We start from the raw sequence: 20504 nt of genomic DNA on the forward strand, positions 1-20504 counted from the left end.
ACCTGTTGGATCAAGGGTAGGAATTTGTATCCCAGACGACCCAGCATGCTGGCATTGGATTGGCTGAGAGAGCCCACCTGAGCGTACTTACGGCCCGACGCGGAGTAGAGTGAGCTGACGTGGGACTAGTTTGGACTGCAGGGTGGCGTCGTTCTTGTGACCTTGACCTCTGTCTATCTATCGTTGGGTCCCCTTCACTTAGATACAGCTTGGCCGTGTTTGGGGTTTTCTGTGTAGCGAGCTGGGTCCAAAGCGGGGGTTTCTGTATCCGTCGGATGGTTTAATGTAATGCACATCTAAAGGCAGAATGTTTGTTAGAGTCACCAACGGCCAAATTGGAATGCAGTGTGAAAAGCTGTTATATTATATTGTTTAAATGCGAGTATTTCTTTGGAGAAAGTAAGAGGAGAGACTCAGAGTGAGAATCCTGCCCACCTTCTTATGTTAGCTGTGTGTGAAATGGGCAGTGGAAGGTGGGGAAGGAACACGTTTCCTCTGCTGTTCAACAACCTAAAAAGCATTTATTTTGAAGCACACTGGTGTCTAATCTTGATCAGAATATGATTCTGAATGAAACACAAAATCTTTTACAAAATCTTTGTCAGAATGGGATCCAAAAGGCCCGTTTCAAAGACGTGTTTGAACCCAAATTGAACCCAGACATAGTTACAACAGACATTTAAACAGAACCTTTTCTGCTCAAACATAAAAGCCATCAGCTGGTGAAGCAAAGTCGTCCAAAGACAACAGCGGCTTTCTGCTGCGACATAAAGAGACGAGCTCGCGATACTCCACACTCCTCCTCCATCGAACCTGAGCCAGCCCGGCGTTCGGCGTGCCTTGCGTCTCAGTCAGTCATCCGGCCCGTCGCTCAGCTTCTCGGCGCCGTGTGACAGGGAGAAGAGGTGTCAGCCAACAGGTTTTCCAGGGAGCTCAGGGCCGCAGCGTCTGCCTCCGCAGTGACTGATGAGGTTGTGAAGAGTGACGGGCGGCCGCAGTCTTTTCCTCGGGCTCCGCGGGCCTGCACGGCATTAGCGTCATGCGCCGTGTTCTCAGAGGGAACCTGTCATTCACCCGTCGCTCAGACCGACAGACAGATGGTGCACGTAGACGCCGACAAACATGAAAGAGACTGGCAAAATCCCCAGGTGGTCCCTGGTAGTTGAAGGGTGAGGGTTTTCTCATCACCGTTGCTTGGCGGCTCGACTCCAGACGCTCGGGACCACCACGTGGACGTCGAGGTGCCGACGGGCGGCCCCGGGCCGAGGATCAAAGTCGCCATCCATCAAACGTGTCACATGCTATGAAAGGGAACAGCTTGCAGTGAGGTTCTGTTCCCCCCCCCCCCCCCACCCCCCCGTCTCCGTGGATCATGACCACATTCATCTAGTTGATGGGATGAAGTGGCAGATTTCGCACCATTTGCAGCGTAAGGGCGCTATTATTATTATTTTTTTTTAATGGATGGCAAGTTTGTTGTGAGTGTGGAAATACTTCTATAGGTAAGGTTTCCCCATAATGAGACAATAAAAAGCTGACAGAGTGGTCAGCCACCGTGAGGTTGTGTCCTTTTCATTTTCATAAATTGATAGAGGAGATCAGAAACGTGTCACTTATAGTGGCAATAGAGTGGCAATTTAGGTAATAAAATCATATTGTACTAAACAGCAGAGAGACGCAGTGTTTAGCAGCTTAAGAGTCTGTCTCTGAGTAGGCGGTAGAGGGAAAACGAAGGTATTATTTTTTGTCGATTTTATCAATATTATTATTGTCCAGGGGAGCAAAGGTATGACTTCAGGTTAATGCTAACATCCCGCTATGTGTTTAAGTTAAAAACGAGAATCCATGGATCTCATTAGAGCAGGTAAGTAAACCAATGCAGTGCTAGTAAGTCGTATAACTCGATTAGATTAGCAGATGGGTGGATGTGGTTTGTTCTACTTCTCGAGCACACAGGAATGTAGCTGGTTTAAACACAGGAAAAGTACCCAATGTAGGAAAAACAACTGAAAGATAGGGCTGTTTGTTACATCAGAGTAAAAGACATCAGGTAACAGGACAATAAAAAGTGAGTAAATTTAACCTGCATGTATATGGTCCGTCTGAGCGCACAGATACGCCGCCATGTTTCTACAGGAGCCCACAGCGGACAAACCACTGACACCACCGAGGGCCTTTTACTGTAGTTATCCAACTAAAATGAGATCCTTTTGTACACAGCAAATGTGTTCGAAGCCAACAGGTGCCATTTTGTGTGTCTTTATTGTGGACATGACATTACACCTTTTTGAAATGATGTACAGAAGTGTAACAGAAACTGAGAATGGCTCAGACGAGGTAGAGCTTTCACATCGGTTGCTGGCATGAAAACTACACAGTATAAAAACAAAAAAAACAACCCAGGAAAATCAAATTAAACAAAAGCACCCGTCTGCCTCTGTCCTCTAATCCTTTTTTGAAGTGATAATAAATACAGATACCAACCAAATACATTTGGAATAATAATGTTGTTTAAGGTAAATTAATCATGAAGTTCACAACCATTAAAAAAAGCAAAACAGACACAAATAATACAACTTAAAAGGCATGAAGAAAACCCAACCAAAAGAAAAGAACAACAGCTGCAAGCCCCTCTGGGAGGGCAGCAATGACTAGCTACAGAACAATCCTACAGTTTAGCAAGGAGAGAGACTAAAAACACACACTCTTGCAGTGCTGCACCTAGCATTATCAAACCTTCAATGAGCAAACAAAGCCTAAAAAGCTGTGCCGCGCTGCCGTCGAATCAGCTGTCATTCATTTCTATGGAATCATCCAAAGAAAAAGCCTCAAAAAACAGAAATGACGTGAAGCGCGTTAGCTGGCACCATTAAAAAGACACTCAAAGAAACCTTAGCTAGCATTGAACAAAATTGAGAACGGTTAAAGCAGTCACCTAATCTAAGTGCACTAGTAATGCCATTTGGTTTCTACTGCTGTATATAAGAGTTTGGTAAGAGTGAATTACAGATATACCGTTTATATATATACACTTGCTCCTGCTTCATAGTTTTTCTAAGTCACACTTCGGAGTACAAATTCATAACTGAGGAGTTAATCTTAAAGGGAATTCTGTACAACATTGGTATTAGTACTACACTACCTCGAAGGCTAGAGTATCCGTTTCAAGTAATTTCACTATCCACACCTTCAATATACACATTTGTGTACCATTAGGGATATTCAAGCATACAGCGTTGTATGCATAACTCAACAAACTACTGGTATAGCAACAATTTCATCATCCTCATCATCATCCTCATCATCGGGCAAAAACTGCTGAGGTCTCAAAATAATCTTAAACTCTTTGAAATTTGGATTTCATGCGTATAAATCTTTTTTTTTGTAGGTCTGAGCTGCTTTCCACTGCCTCGCAGCTTTTCCTTTTTTCCCCCAACGTGCCGAGACCTCTGAGGAGAGGCGAGGACATTAAAACAGCATCCCCTCCTAGCAAAGAACACCAGCCCGTGGACTTAAAAAACCAGCTTTCATTGCAAAGGAGGTTAGAGGGAGGCTTCAAAACGTCTCCACCTGGTCTCATCATACCTGAACTCTCTCTGGAAACCTGACCTCCTGACCTCCTGACCTCCCGACTGCTCTCTGTCTCGCTGACCTCCTCACTCTTTCCTCCCAGAATGCAAATCTTCACACGGTGTGGGAGTCTGGCTCATTAGTGTGCTTCAATGCTTTGGTACCAAAATCAGCTCTGTTCAACAAAAAAAAAAACTTCCAGATGTAAAGGAAGAGTTTTGAACGTAAGACGACTGTTTTTCTTACTGAGATTTAAACGAGACGATTGATACCCATCTCTTACGTGGCTTCACTAAATACACAGCGAGCCGCCTGTTAGTTCAGGTTAGCTTAGCACAAAGAACAGTGGTTAGGAGGCGGGTTGTGAAATTCCACTCTAAAATGTTTGATTAGGGGTCATTTTGAGAGGCCTAAGCAAATTTGAGCTTTTAACTATATTACAAGACTTGAAAGGATACAGATAATCAACCTAGATTTGTGTCAAAGAAGGTAAAATTTGCTGCTGACAAACCTTCTACCCCGGAGATTGGGTCGGCTGTGGTGTCTAAGCGTTCATCACACAAGAACACATAGAACATGTTGCCCTTTAGCGAGAAAAAACCAAGATGCATCTTTGCTGGTTAACGTTTGCAGTGCCATATTCTCTTCTGCGATGGCACGAACTGGGAGTTAAATCTGTGCAATCCACAGCTGAGCTAGCGACTCCCGTCGGAAACCGCCCTTAATGCGATGGAGTTATAGAGGAAAACTGCCTCCACTCAGTCCCTTCCTCTTAAATTGACAATAATTGAATGACCATAAAAATGGTGCGCTCATTTATATAGGCTATTAAAAACGCACGCTCTTTTTAATGAGCACTAAAGCAGACACCCCCATTAGCGTTCCCCCCCCCTCTCTCTCTCTCTTTAATCCAACCTCCATCTAACTCTGTCTCTGTCCCTCTAATCATCAACCACACAGCCTCAGAGTGGTGTTTGCACTCCTAACATTTCAGTCTGTGGTGGAGGGATGTGAGTTTAACACGCACGCGTGCACGCAGACACACACGCGCGCAGACCAATGCAGGTTTTCAGCTTCATCGACCCCGGAAAAAGGAAAAATAAAACAATGCAACGCATCAATTGTCTGGAGAAGAATTGCAGAGCATCTTGTCTCTCTCGTCTCTGACGATTTGGGTGTCCTGAGCAATACACGCGACTCTAATGCGATAAAGCTTAAGAAAAGAAGATGAAGGGAGAGAGGGAGGCAACAAAACACTCCTTGATCAAAACGCTAGCAGTTGCATTCGGCTTCTCTTTGCTTTTCTCGTGAAGCTGCACGAGGCAACGTCACGCGTTGGTACCTCCGAAATGGCAGCAAGAGGTAACTTTGAATCTTGCGGGCTTCTGTATTCAGAAATCCTTTAAGGGGATGTAAACTACACACAAACTTATTTTGTCCAACCTTCAAACTAAACAAGCAAAATTTAAATCAGCTGTCGTGCTGAGACACTTCATATTTCACTCTTCACCCGACACCTACATTTCCACATTCAGAATTTCACCAGAAACTCATCCTGTTAGTTAAAAAGACGCTCTTCTCTGATGCAGCCGAGGAATTGTGATTTTAAAAATGGCCTAGCACTGCTTTATCTAGAAAATCATAAAACTACAAGAGCCTTCATTGTAGAAAATTCTTCTAAGGGCATTAAAGGATGACGCGTAAAGAGGAGTGGCTCAAAAAGTCTATCATGAGTCTGGTGTCCTTTCGGAATGGCCGATGATGTTTTCAGGATGTGCAATTCCCTGACCAGTCTGCTCCCAAGGCCGGATCAGAGGTCTATCAAATGGTCTCTACGGGTGTTGTGGCATTGGCGGGTTCTGGCTCCTCCCGGCTCAGTAACACAAGCTCCTCGTGTCTGGCTACTGGCTGTTGTCAAAAGGCATATGGTGGACACTCTGCACGTGCGTCTTTAGGTTCCCTTTCTGAGATGCTCGGTATGGGCAGAGCTGGCAGCAGAATGGCCTCTCCCCTGAGGAACAAACACACGACACAGAGTAAGTCCAAAAAGGTCAGGAGGAAGCCACAGAGGACGCCATGCGTTGGCGTTTGGAATATACAGGGGATTAGGCGAGACACAATGACGATGAGACTCTCTGCAGTGGAAACAGAAAGAAATTGATGGAGAAACAAGCCAACACACAAAAACAAACACAAACCAAGACACATGGAGGCATTCAACGAGAAAAAAAAGGAGGAATATGATGCAGGTCAAGAGCAGCGCTCACACACTAATTCTCACAGAAAAAGTTAACTTTGCTTCTCTGTGCTGACCCAGATGGACAAACTTTTCCTTTCTGGTTCCCGCCATCTGGAGAAGTGCATCCCCGCACATCCCCTGTCTGAACAGTCCCAGTTTCATCTCCATGTATTTTTTTCTCAATCACCCGTGCCACCCTATGTCGCAACGTGCTATGTTCCAAGCCCACTCTGCACACATGCGCTAGTCTCTCTTCTAATTAGACTGACCTACAACGGCACCGACACCTCTACAAAAGAAATAATAAAAAAAAAAAAACTCAGCCACAGTCACCAGAACAAAACAAATGAGATTGCCATTTAATTGCACCTAATTATCATTTTGATAAATGGAAGAGTATCAAAGCGGGAAAACAAATGACTCCCTGTACCCTTCTCCCTGAAGAAGAAACAGGGAAATATAGCTGTTATCATACATCATCAGAAACACAACGGAGAGAAAGAAGACAAAGGGGGTTGGCGGCGTAGGAGGGTAGAGGATGAGAGTGATAAAAACCAAAAAAAAAAGTACAATTAATCACGCAAAATGTTTTTAAAAAAGAAAAGAAAGAAGCAAACAGCTGGAGGGCCGGCGAGGGCACGACGTGAGAAGAAAGCGTGGAACCGCCACGACGTGGTCCTGGGAGGAAACATCGCACTGCATTATGATAAAGGTTATCGTAAAGCAGCGTCAACACTACATCTAATTGGACCCCTCCGCCGCGCCTGCTCCCATCATTCACTGCACACGGTAAATCCTAGTGTAGGTAAGTCCTGTGTGCGTGTGTGTGTGTGTGTGAAATGTGTGTGATTAATTAAGATGGAGGTGCAGGGTGTAGAAACCAGCTCTCTCCGAATGTCAAAGCAGAACAGATTTACTCTTCTGCTCCTCCTCCTCCTCGGTGACTGACTCTAACAACTCTTTAAAGACATTAAAGGAACCATGTTTATGCCCATTTACACGTTTCCTGCCCCTTACAGGGTCCAACTAGCTTTAAGTGACTTTTAGAAGCACCTTTAAAAGCACCCACTAAAATAACGGATAACCCTTCAAGTGTAATTAAGAACACAAAAAGAAGTTTTGTTGGAGAAGCCGTGGTGTGTATACGGGATACACACAATGATGTCAGCTGTGATCCAACAGCATGTGACAAGGCCAGGTGTTAATGCCAGGTGCAGAGTGCGCCTCATGTGACCGTTACACGTGAAGAAGAAAACACATCGAAGAAAGCTCACTAAGGGATGGGGGGAGAAGGGGGGGGGGGGGGTGTTGGATTGACACATACACACATGCAGAGGTGAGACATTAAGAAAACGAAACATGCAGAAGTGATGCGCGGGGGGGGGGGGGGGGGGGGGGGTGCCGCCCAGTGGTTAGCCATCGTGCCACATACTTGTTTGGGAGCCTCAGAAGCGGTGGTGTGAGCGTCAGTACCTCTGTGGAGTCCGTTAAAATCAAACCCAACTGTTGGGGGGAGAAGGAGGATGGGGGGGGGGGGGGGGGGGTGGGAGGGGAGGAGGGCATTTGGTTAAAAGCTCTACCAGATCCACACAAGCATATATTTTCTTTTTTCCCCTCCTCGCCACGCCACCCCTCCGCCACACACGCGCACACACACCATCATTTGCCACCAGCACCCTTGCTAATAGAGGGGAGCTGGCAGTGATGATGGTGGTGGAGGAGGTGATGATGATGATGGCGGCGATGATGGTGATGGGACCTGGTGGAGGCAAGTCAGTGATTTAATGTGACGCATGTTAATCGAGGCCTTCGGGGTGGCTGGCCTTTTCTGCGTGTGGACGGCCATGCTGAAGACGACCGCCGGTGACAACATTAATTACAGCTTCTGCAAGTGTTTACAGACCCTATGCATGCATGCATGCGTGTGTGTGTGTGTGTGTGTTTAGAGCAGGGCTCGGGGGGAAGCTGAGTGCTGCATCACTTACCATTTGGCCTCTGTCACTTAGAATCACTGGCTGTGCCACATATCATTCACACTCTCTATAAAGAAGCTACTTATCTCACTGTCTACTCTGATCACTGCCGGGCCCGGGTGATGGACATGACAGCGCGAGTGAGAAAGGAGGAGGAGGAGGAGGAGGAGGAGGAGGGCAGAATTGTAGAGGGGAGGAAGATGGACAAAAGCGAGAAGGGACAGGCGAGAGGCATGGGTTAGGAGAAAAGGTGAGATGAGAGGCAAGATTTGAGAGAAACCGCGGGAGAAGTGGGCCGTATGGAGCAGGTGAGAAGCAACAGGTGATCAGCATGCATGATGGGTAAACAGGAGAGGAAGGGAGAGAAGAAAACCAGAGGACAGGAGACACCGTGAGGTGAGAGGAAACGAGAGATGGAAGGAGAAAGAGCGAGGGGGAATAACTAGGAAGTAACAAGGAGGGGGGGAGAAAGTTCAGGTTCAAGGAATGGAGAAAGTGGGAGTCAAAAACGGGGGGGACGTCTGAACCGGGCCGTCGGCCGAATGGCGTCGGGACGCGTGCAAATAGATCTCAACGCCGACTGTTCTGCTTCGTTAGAATGCACCATTCCGTCTCTCTAATTGACACGTGATTAATAACGTTTACGATTGGTCACAGGTCCGTATCCGGAGCAAGTCACGTTTCAGTTTTAAAAAACAGACACAGCTGCCCAGCCCAAGGCGGGGAGGGACTCACAGACTGGCTGTCGCACGCAACGGGACAGAAAGATCTGTTTGGATTTATTCTGGTGAATGCAGGGACGCGGCGGACGTATGAGGAGTCAGATGATAAAATATTGAGGGTGTGAATCCCTGTGCATGTATTCTCTATCTCTCCTGTGAGTGTTTCTGGGTGAATAACAAGCGGGCCCAGGGGGGGGGGGGGGGGGGGGAGGATGTGTGTGCACAGGTGACACGGGAAGGACTGAAGGGTTCAAGTGGCCAAAATAGTGGGAACGTCTAGTAGTTCTTGGATAAAAGTGGAGGTCAGTCCTCACGTACGGTGCAATAAATGTTCATGATCTTTATTCAAGTCCGTCATACTTTGTACTTGGTACTGATGGTCTTTCTTAGTGTGAGTGGATGGTTCCGTTTGCATTTTATTGATAGCACGTGACGAACATAGGCATCCTTGACATGATTCGTGCTCATATTTGTTTTTGCTTTGCAACATTAATCATATGGGCACGCTGTGTTTGCGTGTTACCACTGGTCTCAAAGCACCCGGGTGCTGTGTGCAAATAAAAAAATCTGCTTTCCTTCGTGTTTGTGTGTCTGTGTTTACCTGTATGGGATCTCATATGCGTACGCAGATGGCTGGGCTGACTGAAACTCTTCCCGCACTCATGGCAGAAATACTGTCCCTGTCGCATCAGAGACCTCAGCATTCCTGATCACACACACACACACACAAAGAGAAACATATGATTAAACATAGTACCACAGAGCAAATCTCAGTGCAGTGCAATCACAGGTTAAATATGACAGTGGTACAAACAGGTGTGCCATAGATGTATCGGCATTAGGAGAGTTCTGGAAATGATTCCATTTAGGTCCACTTTCACTAACTGTTTCATTAGAGTTTTGTAATTCTGAAAAGAGGATCCCTTTTTTTTCATGTCGTTCCCACAATGGAACTAAATAAATGTGTTACTTCTTGCTGTCATGCCCACGATTCACACTGTAGAGTGAAGCACTGCGTGTCTATTCTTAGATCACCGTTGAGTAAACCAATTCTTTTATTATTATTCCACATCAGTGTTTTGTTTCCACTATACTTATTTTTATTTTAACAGATCATATTTTGCCAATTTTGGTCTTGGGCTTCATATTGCTTGATTTATGGCATTGCTTTTCATCAAAATCCACATTTTTCGAGGAGTGGCGTTAAAGTTGGACATCAGCAACAGTTCATTCCGAGGCAGCGGACATTTTCAGATGGAATGACGCCGTAAAGGTCAGTAAATGGGCAGAAAGGCAATGTCTGTGTGTGTGTCTGTGTGTGTGTGTGTGTGTGTGTGTGTGTGTGTGTGTGTGTGTGAGCTCAGAGCCTGGCTGCAGCGGTGGAGGTGGGTAGCGTCAGTAGTGGACTCGTGCACGCAGGCATCATTAGTATGTCTAATGTGTCATTATGAGCGGCTGGCTCCAGGGGCTGGACTGCAGCTGTCACACAGCATCATCTCAGAGGCTGACAGCCAGACACACACACACACACACACACCACACACACACACCGCATAAATTACAGGCAATTAAAACGCCCCGGCTGTGATGTGCCCGCTCCGCTGCCCGTGTGTCACATGTCAGGTGTGTGTCTGCATGTGTGTGTGTGTGTGTTTTAAGTTGTATATGTGTGTGTGTGTTTGGTCCGAGGGGAGGATTGTGTGGCCTGGGCTGGCTACACACACATACCCACACACTCACAATGACACAATGACACTCCCATTACATGCCCGAGTCAGATTTACATGTTAATGGCTTTAAATGGCAAAAGAAACTTGTTGAATTTGAATGACTTCACATGTCGTGAATCCTGACACGTGTAAATGAGAAATCAGGAATGGTTTGGCTCAGCCGGTCTGCCAGTGGAGACGGGCAAAAGGATTACGTCGTTGTTGACAAGTTGCTTTGCTTTTGAGCCCTGCCAATATTCATGCGGACCTTTAAATAAAAAAAACAATAAAAAAAGGCTCAACACGGTCCGTTCAAGTTCTGAAACTTTGATGAGGCACCAGGAGAAAAATCCCACTATGAAGGGGGATGTTTAGAAGGACATGAAGCCCCGACTGTGCCACACGTGCGGAGGCACACCTGTGACCAGGGGGTTTGCTGGTGCTTTCCTACTGCACAAACGCCCTCAGCATTAAAACTGTTCCTGTGTGTGTGTGGAAAGTGTTGGGGACTGGAGGGACACAGCAGGACAGGGAGGACAGGGAGGACAGGGAGGACAGGGAGGCGGAGGAGGTGACGGAGAGTGTCTCTGGCAGCCCGACTGCCGGCCTCTGGATACTCTACTTCTACCGTGGGCCGCCAGCCCTTCTCACTGATGCACTAATGAAAGACAAGACAGAGCTGGACGCGAAACGCACACGCACACACACACACACACACACACACACACACACACACACAGACTCGCATATTACAGGGAGAAACGGGAGAAAGACTCAGTTGCTCAAAAAAAGGTCACTTTATAGCATGTGACTCAAAAGGCTAAGGCGGCTGGTGACGATATGCGCCTGGACGGGTGACAGCGATGTCATGCGTCTGCTCTGGGGCTGTTGTCTTTGACCTCTGGCTCCACACAGCCCCACTTGACCTTAGAGACACAACTGAAAATGGGCAAATAATACGCGTGTTCGGTAATGACCATTTCCAAAGCAGCTGGTGGGGTAATTATTCCGTCTCATCTCTCTCTCTCTCTTTTGGCCTCTTCTTCTTCCCCCCCTTCTCTCCCTCTCTCTCTCTCTCTCGCTCCGCTTCGCCTCCATCCGCTCGCATCTGTGCGAGTCTCTCGTCAGGCAGAGCCGTGACCCAAACCGTTTGTGACAGCGTTCTGGGAGAGTGGAGGTGGAGACTAGGCATGCCTCGCAGGCCTCAGAGCGGCAAAGGTTCTCTCACGTCTCTCACATGAAATAAAAAATAAAAAAAAAACACACACACACACACACACACACACACACAAACACTCATTTTGCATCTCAAAAGCCGAGCACAAACGCTGCCCCACAGTCATGCACACGGGTGTGCGCCCATTTAATGGATCTCCTCTTCATTATTCAAAAGCTTGTCAGAATTGAGCGGCGCGTGTGTCAGTCAATCACTTTCGTGCCAGATGGCGAGTTGTTGTGAGAGAGTCAGCATGTGGTCGGGAGGATAAAAGGACACACCTAATTGAATCTACGTTGCACATCACACGTTTGGTTTTGTATCTACATTCTACTGTTTCTTCATCCTGGTTTATCCTTTCTACTCATGACAGCTCAAAGCAAAAGCTAAGTCACTTGGAAACGTTTCTCCTCCACGGCTGACATTTGGCATTTTCTCCAAAGCAAAGATCACGGGGGGGGGGGGGGGGCATTTTGTACGTGAGCTGATGACGAGCGATTCCACTTTCACAAAGAGGGCCTATTTCGAGCGACGCCATTGGAAAAAACACACACACACAATTTCTCTTGTATACACATTTCTAGGAGGACAAATAAAGAAACATCTGATTGGCCTCCTACCAGTGGGGTCCATCAGTGCATTGGCTGCACCCCAGCGGTGGTACAGGGCAGCCAGCTCATGGGGGTTGTAGTTTTTGAAGAAGCCGATGATGTCAGTTGGCATCTCTGGTGTCTCCGCCATCGGCTCCTGCTTCACATCTGTAGGCAAAGACGTAGAGGAGGACGAGGAGGAGGACGAGGAGGAGGTTGAAGAGGAGGAGGAGGAGGAGGAAGAAGTCAGCAGGCTGCCTCCGTGTGCCTGGGGGTTGTGTCCGGCTGTGGAGCTATGGGTGATGGCGCTGGGCCTCGCCGCGTTGGCCCTGCTCTGGCCGTGGGAGTTGATGAGCGGCTGATGAGGGGAGCCCCTCGCTCTGCTGTACTCTGCCAGGCCGTGTTTGCTGGACAGCATGAAGCCGAGGCCCTCTTGAGGCATCAGGTAGTGGTCAGCGATCCGCGGCGCCGCGGCGGAGCTGGCGCCCGGGGCCGAGGGACGCGAGGGGCCGCCGGCGCTCTTCTCCCGGGAGCCGGAGGAGGACGATGAGCCTCCCCGAGGGTACATATCCGTTTTGGGTTTGAAGCGGGACGGATGACTCTGGTCCCCCTTGTGTCGGACTTTGCTGCTGCTGCTGCTGCTGGCTGGCCGGACTGGGACTCTCCCAGCTTGGGTGCCCGAGGTGGATGGGGATCCCCTGGACAACGAGGAGGGTGGGGTGGAGGAGGAGGACGATGATGGCATGGCAGCCTGACTGGCTGGCCTGCTCTTCTTCGGGACTTCGCTGGAGTTGGTTGGGGGCTGGGTGCGTTGGGCACGCACCAGTGGAGCCAGCGGTGGGCATTCCTTCCCCTCCAGGACCGGCGGGGGACCGGTGCGTCTCTTTGAGGCCGGCAAGTTGTCCCTGGAGCCTTTAGAGCTGTTTTTCAGGGCCCATTTTGGAGCGAGGTTGGAGCTGCTGCTGTTGATGCGGTGAGCCACCGTCTGGTGCATCCAGAGCACCTCTGGGTAGCGGGTGGAGTGGGAGCAGAAGGAGCACTTGTGGCTTGGGAGGCTCTTACTGTCCTGGGTCAGGGAGGCTATACCCCTGCAGCCCTCGGCCCTCACACACAGATCCACAGGCGTCAGGCTGGGGTTGGGCGGAGAGGATCGGGATGAGAGGTAAGTAGGTGGGGGCGCAGAGTTGCTCAGCCCGTGCAGAAGAGCTCTCTTCAGCCTAGGATAGCCACTCGGCGTGCCTCTGTCCGAGCCGGGGCTGGGAATGGGGCTGGGTCTGTCTCTGGGGGCAGCCGGGTGAACAACACGAACGTGGGTCAAATAGGCCTGCAGCTCCGAGGTGACAAAGTCACAAGGGCTGCAGATGTAAGGCTTCTCATCTGTGAGGAAAGGGGGACAGAAAAGAAAGGTCAACGACTTCAAAGGGACTGATCTACATTATACTCTTCTGTACTGCCAGACAGATTCATATTGTTCCATCCAGGTGTAGGTTTGCTTAGCAGCCACCAGGCCGCAGCATTGTTCATCATTTCCACGTCTCCTCCTTTTATTTTACATGTCGACGAATGCCGAAATGAAACTCAGACTATTGCAAGCACAGTAGACATACCTTCAGAACCATAAACAATGAATAATTATATACAATCATCATTTGATGTCGTTGGTTTATAATGACGTTGGAATAGTTGTGCAGCTGTGCAGGTTATTATGTTCAGGTGTTAAATCTGTCTCAGAGTTGTTGATTGATCACTATGGTAATTGTTGGTAATGTATTATGGTCCATATGGTGTGAGACAATTACACCCTCAAATTAAACAGCACAGTTGAGTAAAACGAACACATGTTGAAAAAGTCAACAGATGAGATGTTATAGAGCAATTTGTTATTTTGTTGATCTAATCATTGTGCAGAAGTCATTGTTTCATTGTTTGCTCATATTGGTTCCTGATTCCAGAAGTGAAGCTCTGTGAATTCCCCACAAGATGGCGTTTGCGACCACTCTTTCTTTAGGGGAACTGTGGTGACTGGGAAACTTCAAATCTCCCAAAGTGTATGGTTTCAGGAATTAAAAGACTAAATAGAAATAGACGTTGGGCTAATTTGAAGTCGTGGTATTCAAAGTGATTGTGACAGGTAAGATAAAAAAATGAACCCTAACCCTATGCCAACAGTTTTTTTTTTTTGACATAAACCCTCAAATTAGCCTTGATCTGGGTCATAATTTCATCTAACACACACATACATGTCAAACCGATCCTATCTGAAGTATCACATTATGATACTCGCCACTACCCCTCCTCCTGTTCACAATAACACCCGTAACATGCCATCTGTTTTACATTCGGCTTCCTGTTGGCAGCACTGGCCAACACACACAGCTCAAACGCTGCCAAGGTGAAGCCCCGGTGCCGTGCAGTTGTAGTGCGGAGGCTAGTTAAGGTTAGCCCTGTTGATCAGGCCGATGTCAGATTCTTATTATTTTAATGTCCACGAGTTCAAGTCAAAGAATGGAACGACCTGCTCATTAGTAGCTCGACACATTAGAGGATTCGCAACTACAGAGCGTCCTCTGAGTGTCTCTTTTCCCAATTGCCTGCCTCCCTTTACCATCGGGAGGTGACGCTATAAATAACCAGTCCCTCAGACATCGGGCAGCCCGGCCGGCTCACTGGTAAGAAGAGTGGTTGAGTGGCAGTGGAAGTGTCACAGGAGGTAGCCTTAGAGATTACAAAAAACTCAGGAGGGGGACAGGGAGGGAAAAAGGGTGAGCCGTCTTGCTGAATTCTTTAAAGCTCTCACACCGGCTCTGTCACAAATTATAAATACATTTCACTAAAATAACTAATAATCAACGGGTCATATCACATTTTACAATGCCTTTCTGTACATTTGTACATAGTGTATGAGGTGAGCTAAAAAGACCCTGTGTCCCAAATGTAATTTCTGAAACCAGACACCAGGGTGCATGTGGGTTGGGAGAGAGTGAATAATGTACAGTATATGTGTTATTAGGAGTTAATCACACCGTGGACCTCTGCAGTACAGCACGATCATAATGCTGCATGACAAATAATAAATGAATAAAACACTACTAGCTGTTATATGGTAAACAAAGCAAAGAGAACCGAAAAGAGCACAAAGGAAACATGCAGACAAGACTTTCATGGCCATGACATAAAGAGGAGAGCAAAAGACATATTCACGCACAGATAAGGGGGTGAGGGGAGTTTCCTGAGACAGGAAGACCTGAAATAGCGCACAGCTCGATCAGGCCTGAAGAAATCTGGCTGCTATTTTTGAATGCCTGTACTAGGAGGGAGGAATTGAGGCAATCACCACAATTCTTAGCCATCCCCTATCCAAACCGTGTCCAAAATGTGTTTTCAGTGAAATGTGAAAGTTAAAAGACAAAAGCCAGAGCGCTTTAAGGTATTTCAGCTGTGAATTGTGGGTGTTTTGCCCTTGCATGGGTAGGCTTTCTTTTTCTGCTCTGCAGTGTTTATTGGTTGTGAAGGTGAAAAAAATGATAGGCATTCCAAAAATGCCCTCTTCTCTGCTGACATGCCACTGAAAGGCACACACTTTCACTTGACTGTGAGCTTTATTGCTCTGTGGCACAAACCTATTGCGCTGTAGTTGACTTGAATTTTTCAGCGGCCGTTAAAGTTTATTGACCATATTTGATGGTGTTTGTGCATAGCGCTCTATAAAAAAAGCTCAAGTCAGATGTTGTTCTGACATTTTTCCACACGGTGGCTCCAGCTCCAACTTGGAGCGTGACGAGCCAAGGACCTGCACCTACACAGAGCACATTTCATCGACAGATGTTTACGACACGCGACACGAGTGGGAGGCTTGAGAAGGACTGCAGCCATTACTGCTGGGACAAAGGCTGCCCAACGTGCTTCTGTTAGTGAACTTGTGTGCACGCCGTTTATCTGCATGCTTGGCTGGAACATTTTCCTGTAACCGTGGGTAATGCATACCCACATGAAAATCTTCAGTGTCTGTTTTATCATAAATAATTATCTAAATGTCCCAAAGAAAGTGAAGTATTTGACCGACCTGCAATCTCTCCCGAGTTCGCGGTGCCCATCTCTGAGGCCTGGTTTCCGAGGGTGGAGGCAGGTGGAGAGTCCCCGTACCCCGGGGTGCTGGGCCGGCTTGGGGAGCCCGACTCCGGATCACTGGTGGAGCCCCATCGGTCGTCTCTTGTAGTTCTGTCCTTGTCCCCCCCCACAGATGCCCGACCTCCGTCCTTCCTGTGGACCCGCTGGTGGACGACCATCTGGTGGCGACTGCGGAACACCTTCCCGCACTCGAAGCACTCGTTGGACTTGGACGACGACGGTCGCCGGCGGTCCTGGCGCGACGAGGGCCGGTACTCGGAGTCGCTGAGGCTCTCTGGTGTCCGGTCCCCGGAAGAGGCGTGGCTTCCCAAACCGGAGCTGCTGCGGCGGCCCGAGCTGCGTTTACCTTGACTTTGCAGGACGTAGCGGCTGCTCTCCTTTTCAAAGACCACAGCAGCACCGGCGAGGGCCTCCTCCCCCATACCTCCTCCCCCGTAGGAGGCTTTGTAACTGGGCTCCACTGGCTCAACAACCCTTCCTTTAGTAGCTAATTGCCAGGCCTGGTAGCTGCAAACGGGATCCAGCTCTGGGATTCTTTGACCCAGCATCATCTTCTCATTCTCCGCGTCTTCACCCAGGGCCTTTTCCTCAACAGGCTTGAGGTTTAAGTAGTCAAGGAAACTTCTCTTAGCTGCAGGTGCCTCCTCATCGTCACTGAGGCTGCACTGGCTCTGGGATTTCTTTCCGCAGCCGAGACTGTGGATTTTCTCGTGGGCCCTCAGACTCTCTCGGTTGTGGAACAGGTTCCCACATTTGGAACACATTTGGTAGATGGATGTAATGGAGCCTGTGGCCATTTCAGGATCCTGGGCTACGTCGTTGATGGTGGCGGGCGGCTCAGCGGGCTCTGCTTTTGACCGTGACCTGGACTTGGTGTTGTGGGTTTTCATGTGCGATTTGAGGAACCAAGCTTCGCGGAACCGCCTGCCGCAGATGCGACAACAGTGGTCCAGGATCCCGGCATGTTTCTTCATGTGTGACTTGAGGAACCAGGCCTGGGTAAAGACCTGGCCACAGGTCTCACATGGGAAGGTCCCGTCGCTCTGGGGCGGGGCGACGTCGGGTTCGGGCGGAGCCTCTTCCTTGACGGTGGCCTCCTCCTCCGTGTCTGCTGTTATGTGGACCTTTTCAATGTGGCTGAGGAGCTGGTCCTCTCGATGGGCCTCGTAGCCGCACAGGCGGCAACAGAAAGGCCTCTGGTCGGTCACCGGCTTCTCCCTTTTCAGGCTCCTCCCGGGCACTTTCCTCCGACCCTCCTCGCCGCCGTCCCCGTGGATCATCCGGTTACAGGCCGAGCTGCTCTTGGTTGGACTCGTCCCTCCGTCCAGGCCCTCGGAGACGCTCATCTCCTCCTCCTCGGCAGCACCCTCTTCGTCGTCGTTGGAGTGGTGGCTGGAGAGCGTGCCCAGTTTGTGGCTGCGGATGTGAACTTTGAGGTTGCCCTTCTGCGAGGCCCTGTGGTCACAGTAGGGGCACTTGTAAGGCCGCGCGCCAGTGTGGCGTCTCATGTGCTGCGACAGGGAGCTGAGGAATGGGAAGCTGCGTCCGCAGACGTTGCAGTCGTAGGCCCCGGGGATCTTGTCGTCGTCGCCGTCGACCTCGTTCCTGAGCTGTTCTCCAGCCAGCTTCTCCTTCCCCACGGCCTGGGTCGCCATCACCTCCACAACGTCTCTGCGATTCATCGCACAGACCTCACTACCCCTTCTACCTGGCCTTTCACAACCTCAATAAAAGCCCAAACTGCTGCTATCTGCGGCTGCACATCTAGGGATTTCTGGCTTGTCTTTTGTTGGTCAGTTAAATTATTATTATTATTTCTACCTTCAATCACCCAGCGATCAAGCTGCTTACACAGCAGCTCATTAAGCACTCTCCAGTTACTGGGTATCCATCTTCATCTGGCACTGTCAATAAATCATTGGCACCAAGGAAGGGAATATATGGCGCTGTGTAACGTATTTAGTCATAAGAGGTCAAATAAGTCAAATCTGTTTTTTGCTAAATGAGTCAAGTTTTTGTCCAAAATGAGGGTTTTCACTCAATTCCCGTTTGTCATCAGTTAGTTAGTTGAGTTTCACAGGGTGTTTTTCATCAGGGTTACTTTTTCCACCAAACTTCTGTTCTTCATATTATTTCTGTCTCTCTTCAGTTTGAAGCACACTAGCACCGTCCAGGTGATGTGACGGTGGGCTTTTTATAACGCTGACTGCACATACTCCATGTCCTTCACCTGAGAAAGAGACAAGAAAGAAAGAGTGGGGAGGGGGGAGGGGGGGGAAGAAAGGAGACGATGAACATGTGAGTAAAGCAACAATTCAAAAGTATGTTCTCTTTTCATTTGGATTAACAAAAGCAGCTAAATATTTACAAATGTTTTCAGATACACCTCATACACAAAGTTGTATTTGATAATCAACTCATCTATTGTAACGGGGTTTCAATTAAAACCTTTTAAAATTAAATGAACATGTACATGTGTACACTGGGGGTATGTATGTATGGCTGACACTGTGCACCACCACCACGCACGTGCATATGTGTGTGTCCTGGGTTGTGCACGTGTCGTGCAGGGCTCGGGGGGGCTCCGACGCCACACTGGCTGAGTCGACACTTTACACATTCAGCGTGCGTGGGTGGGGGTGGAGGAGTGGGTGGGGGGGGGCGGGTGTTGTGCTGTGTTCACGTCAGCAAGATCAGCAGTGGCACCATATTCCCTCCGCATGCTGGTCTCGCACACACGCCTCAACTGACATTATCACATGACAGGGATCTTAAGTACACAACAGGAAGTGGCTCTTCAGACAGTTTGCTTTGCTCTATTTCTCAACCGAGAGTTGAACAGGGTCAGGTAGAGAGCCAAACAGAAAGACAGAAGTCCGTGAGAGAAGAAAGTCAACGCCGTTGACAACTTTAAACTAATTTCCTTCGGTGGGTGGAATAATTTGCATCGATAGTAATATTTCTTGCTGCAGATTCCCAAGAAGCACCCATGGGTAATCAGATGTATTTCTCTTCTACAGCTCATAACACCACATTTTCTGTTTAAGTATTATTGACTACAATGTTGTATTCATTTCTTCCTGGAGTATTCATTTCAGCAGACACCAGAGCCTGAATGGTGGACCATATGAAACGTGACTGAAGCCATTATTACATGCTTTTATATAAAGTGCCAGGACCCATAAGCTGAGTTACTGCCAGGCTCTAATTAGAAGTGGATAATTGATCATAATCATAAGAGGATAAGGTGGTGGAATAGAGAAGTTACCACGGGAACAATCATATGTCTTTAAACTCTCACAATGAGCCACCGGTGTATCTAGACGGGTTTAAGCTATTGAAATCACTGCACCCCCCCCCCCCCCCCCCCGATGGTTCAGCGTGCTTTCTCCTGCAGCGCTGGCGAGTACAGTAGTGTTTCCGCCAGAAGCACAGCTCCGGCTGCCGTAACCTTGCATCTAGGAAAGCCGTCAGCGTGGCAGTGCGTCGGACCCCTTTGGACAGGACTAAACCACTTGATGGATTTGCCATAAACTCTTCTACATACATTCATGCATTCATGCCCTCATGGGGATGAATCCAGATGACTTTGGGGATCCCCTGACTTTTCCTATCGTGTCACCACCGGTCCAAAGTTTGTACTCTACATCTACTTGATGGATCGCCATAACATTTTGGCAGGACATTTATAGGTCTCAGGATGAATAATGGACTCCTCCTCCAGCAGCACTACCTTGTTTACATCTGTGTGAAATGTCTCAATAATTTCCCGTTTGTTATGAGTATTTGACTATAATCACCTTGGTGATCTTCTGACTACTCATTAAGATGCATTGAAAGTCTCAATTTGTCCAATCCTGTTTTTTCGATGGGAATAATACATTAACCTCAGCTGCATTGTGTAGAAAAAGGTTAGCATGGTAAACAAAAATGGTGAGAGTGGTGAGCAATGCTAGAAATTTTAATCGTGAGCATGTTGACATGCTGGCTTTAATATTGAGCTCAAAGCACTGCTCCAGCCTCACAGAGCAGCTGGCATGTAGCAGAATTATTTTATTCTTCTTTTACAAGTATTAAAATTTGTATTGCAACCAGGATATGTAACATGGCTGTCATTGTGATCTGCGTCCCTTGTGCAATCACGTGAAATAGCACAACAGTGTGCAGTCTTGATTGCTAGTGTACTATACAGTTCACATTCATTAGAAATGCACAAGTGTAGGGATTTGCTAGGGATGGTTCGGGTGCCTTTGTCGCAAGCTGTTAATGAAGCAGAAAAAAACGTCAAATCTGAACAAGCAAATGTCTGAGCTTAGCCGTCATTTGAGAGATTAAAGATAAAGGATGAACTTGACGT

General features: G+C 48.1%; 1 protein-coding gene across 3 annotated transcripts in view; it reads right to left on the reverse strand.

Moving 5' to 3' along the window:
- Positions 1–1908: 1908 nt before the first annotated feature.
- Positions 1909–20504, reverse strand: part of LOC119197533 (zinc finger protein 516-like) — a 38776-nt gene continuing 20180 nt past the window's right edge. For 2 of the 3 annotated variants that reach the window (XM_037453923.2, XM_037453925.2), the window contains exons 2-6: positions 16083–18377; positions 12050–13396; positions 9106–9210; positions 7242–7312; positions 1909–5581 (exon numbers count right to left, since the gene is read on the reverse strand). In XM_037453923.2, coding sequence (XP_037309820.2) covers positions 5522–5581; positions 7242–7312; positions 9106–9210; positions 12050–13396; positions 16083–17829 — 3330 coding nt within the window. In that variant the 5' untranslated portion in view covers positions 17830–18377 and the 3' untranslated portion in view covers positions 1909–5521. The remainder of the gene's footprint in view (positions 5582–7241; positions 7313–9105; positions 9211–12049; positions 13397–16082; positions 18378–20504) is intronic. The other variant, XM_037453926.2, reaches the window with a different exon arrangement.

The sequence above is a fragment of the Pungitius pungitius genome, chromosome 11 (genome assembly GCF_949316345.1).
Source record: "Pungitius pungitius chromosome 11, fPunPun2.1, whole genome shotgun sequence".
Taxonomy (NCBI): domain Eukaryota; kingdom Metazoa; phylum Chordata; class Actinopteri; order Perciformes; family Gasterosteidae; genus Pungitius; species Pungitius pungitius.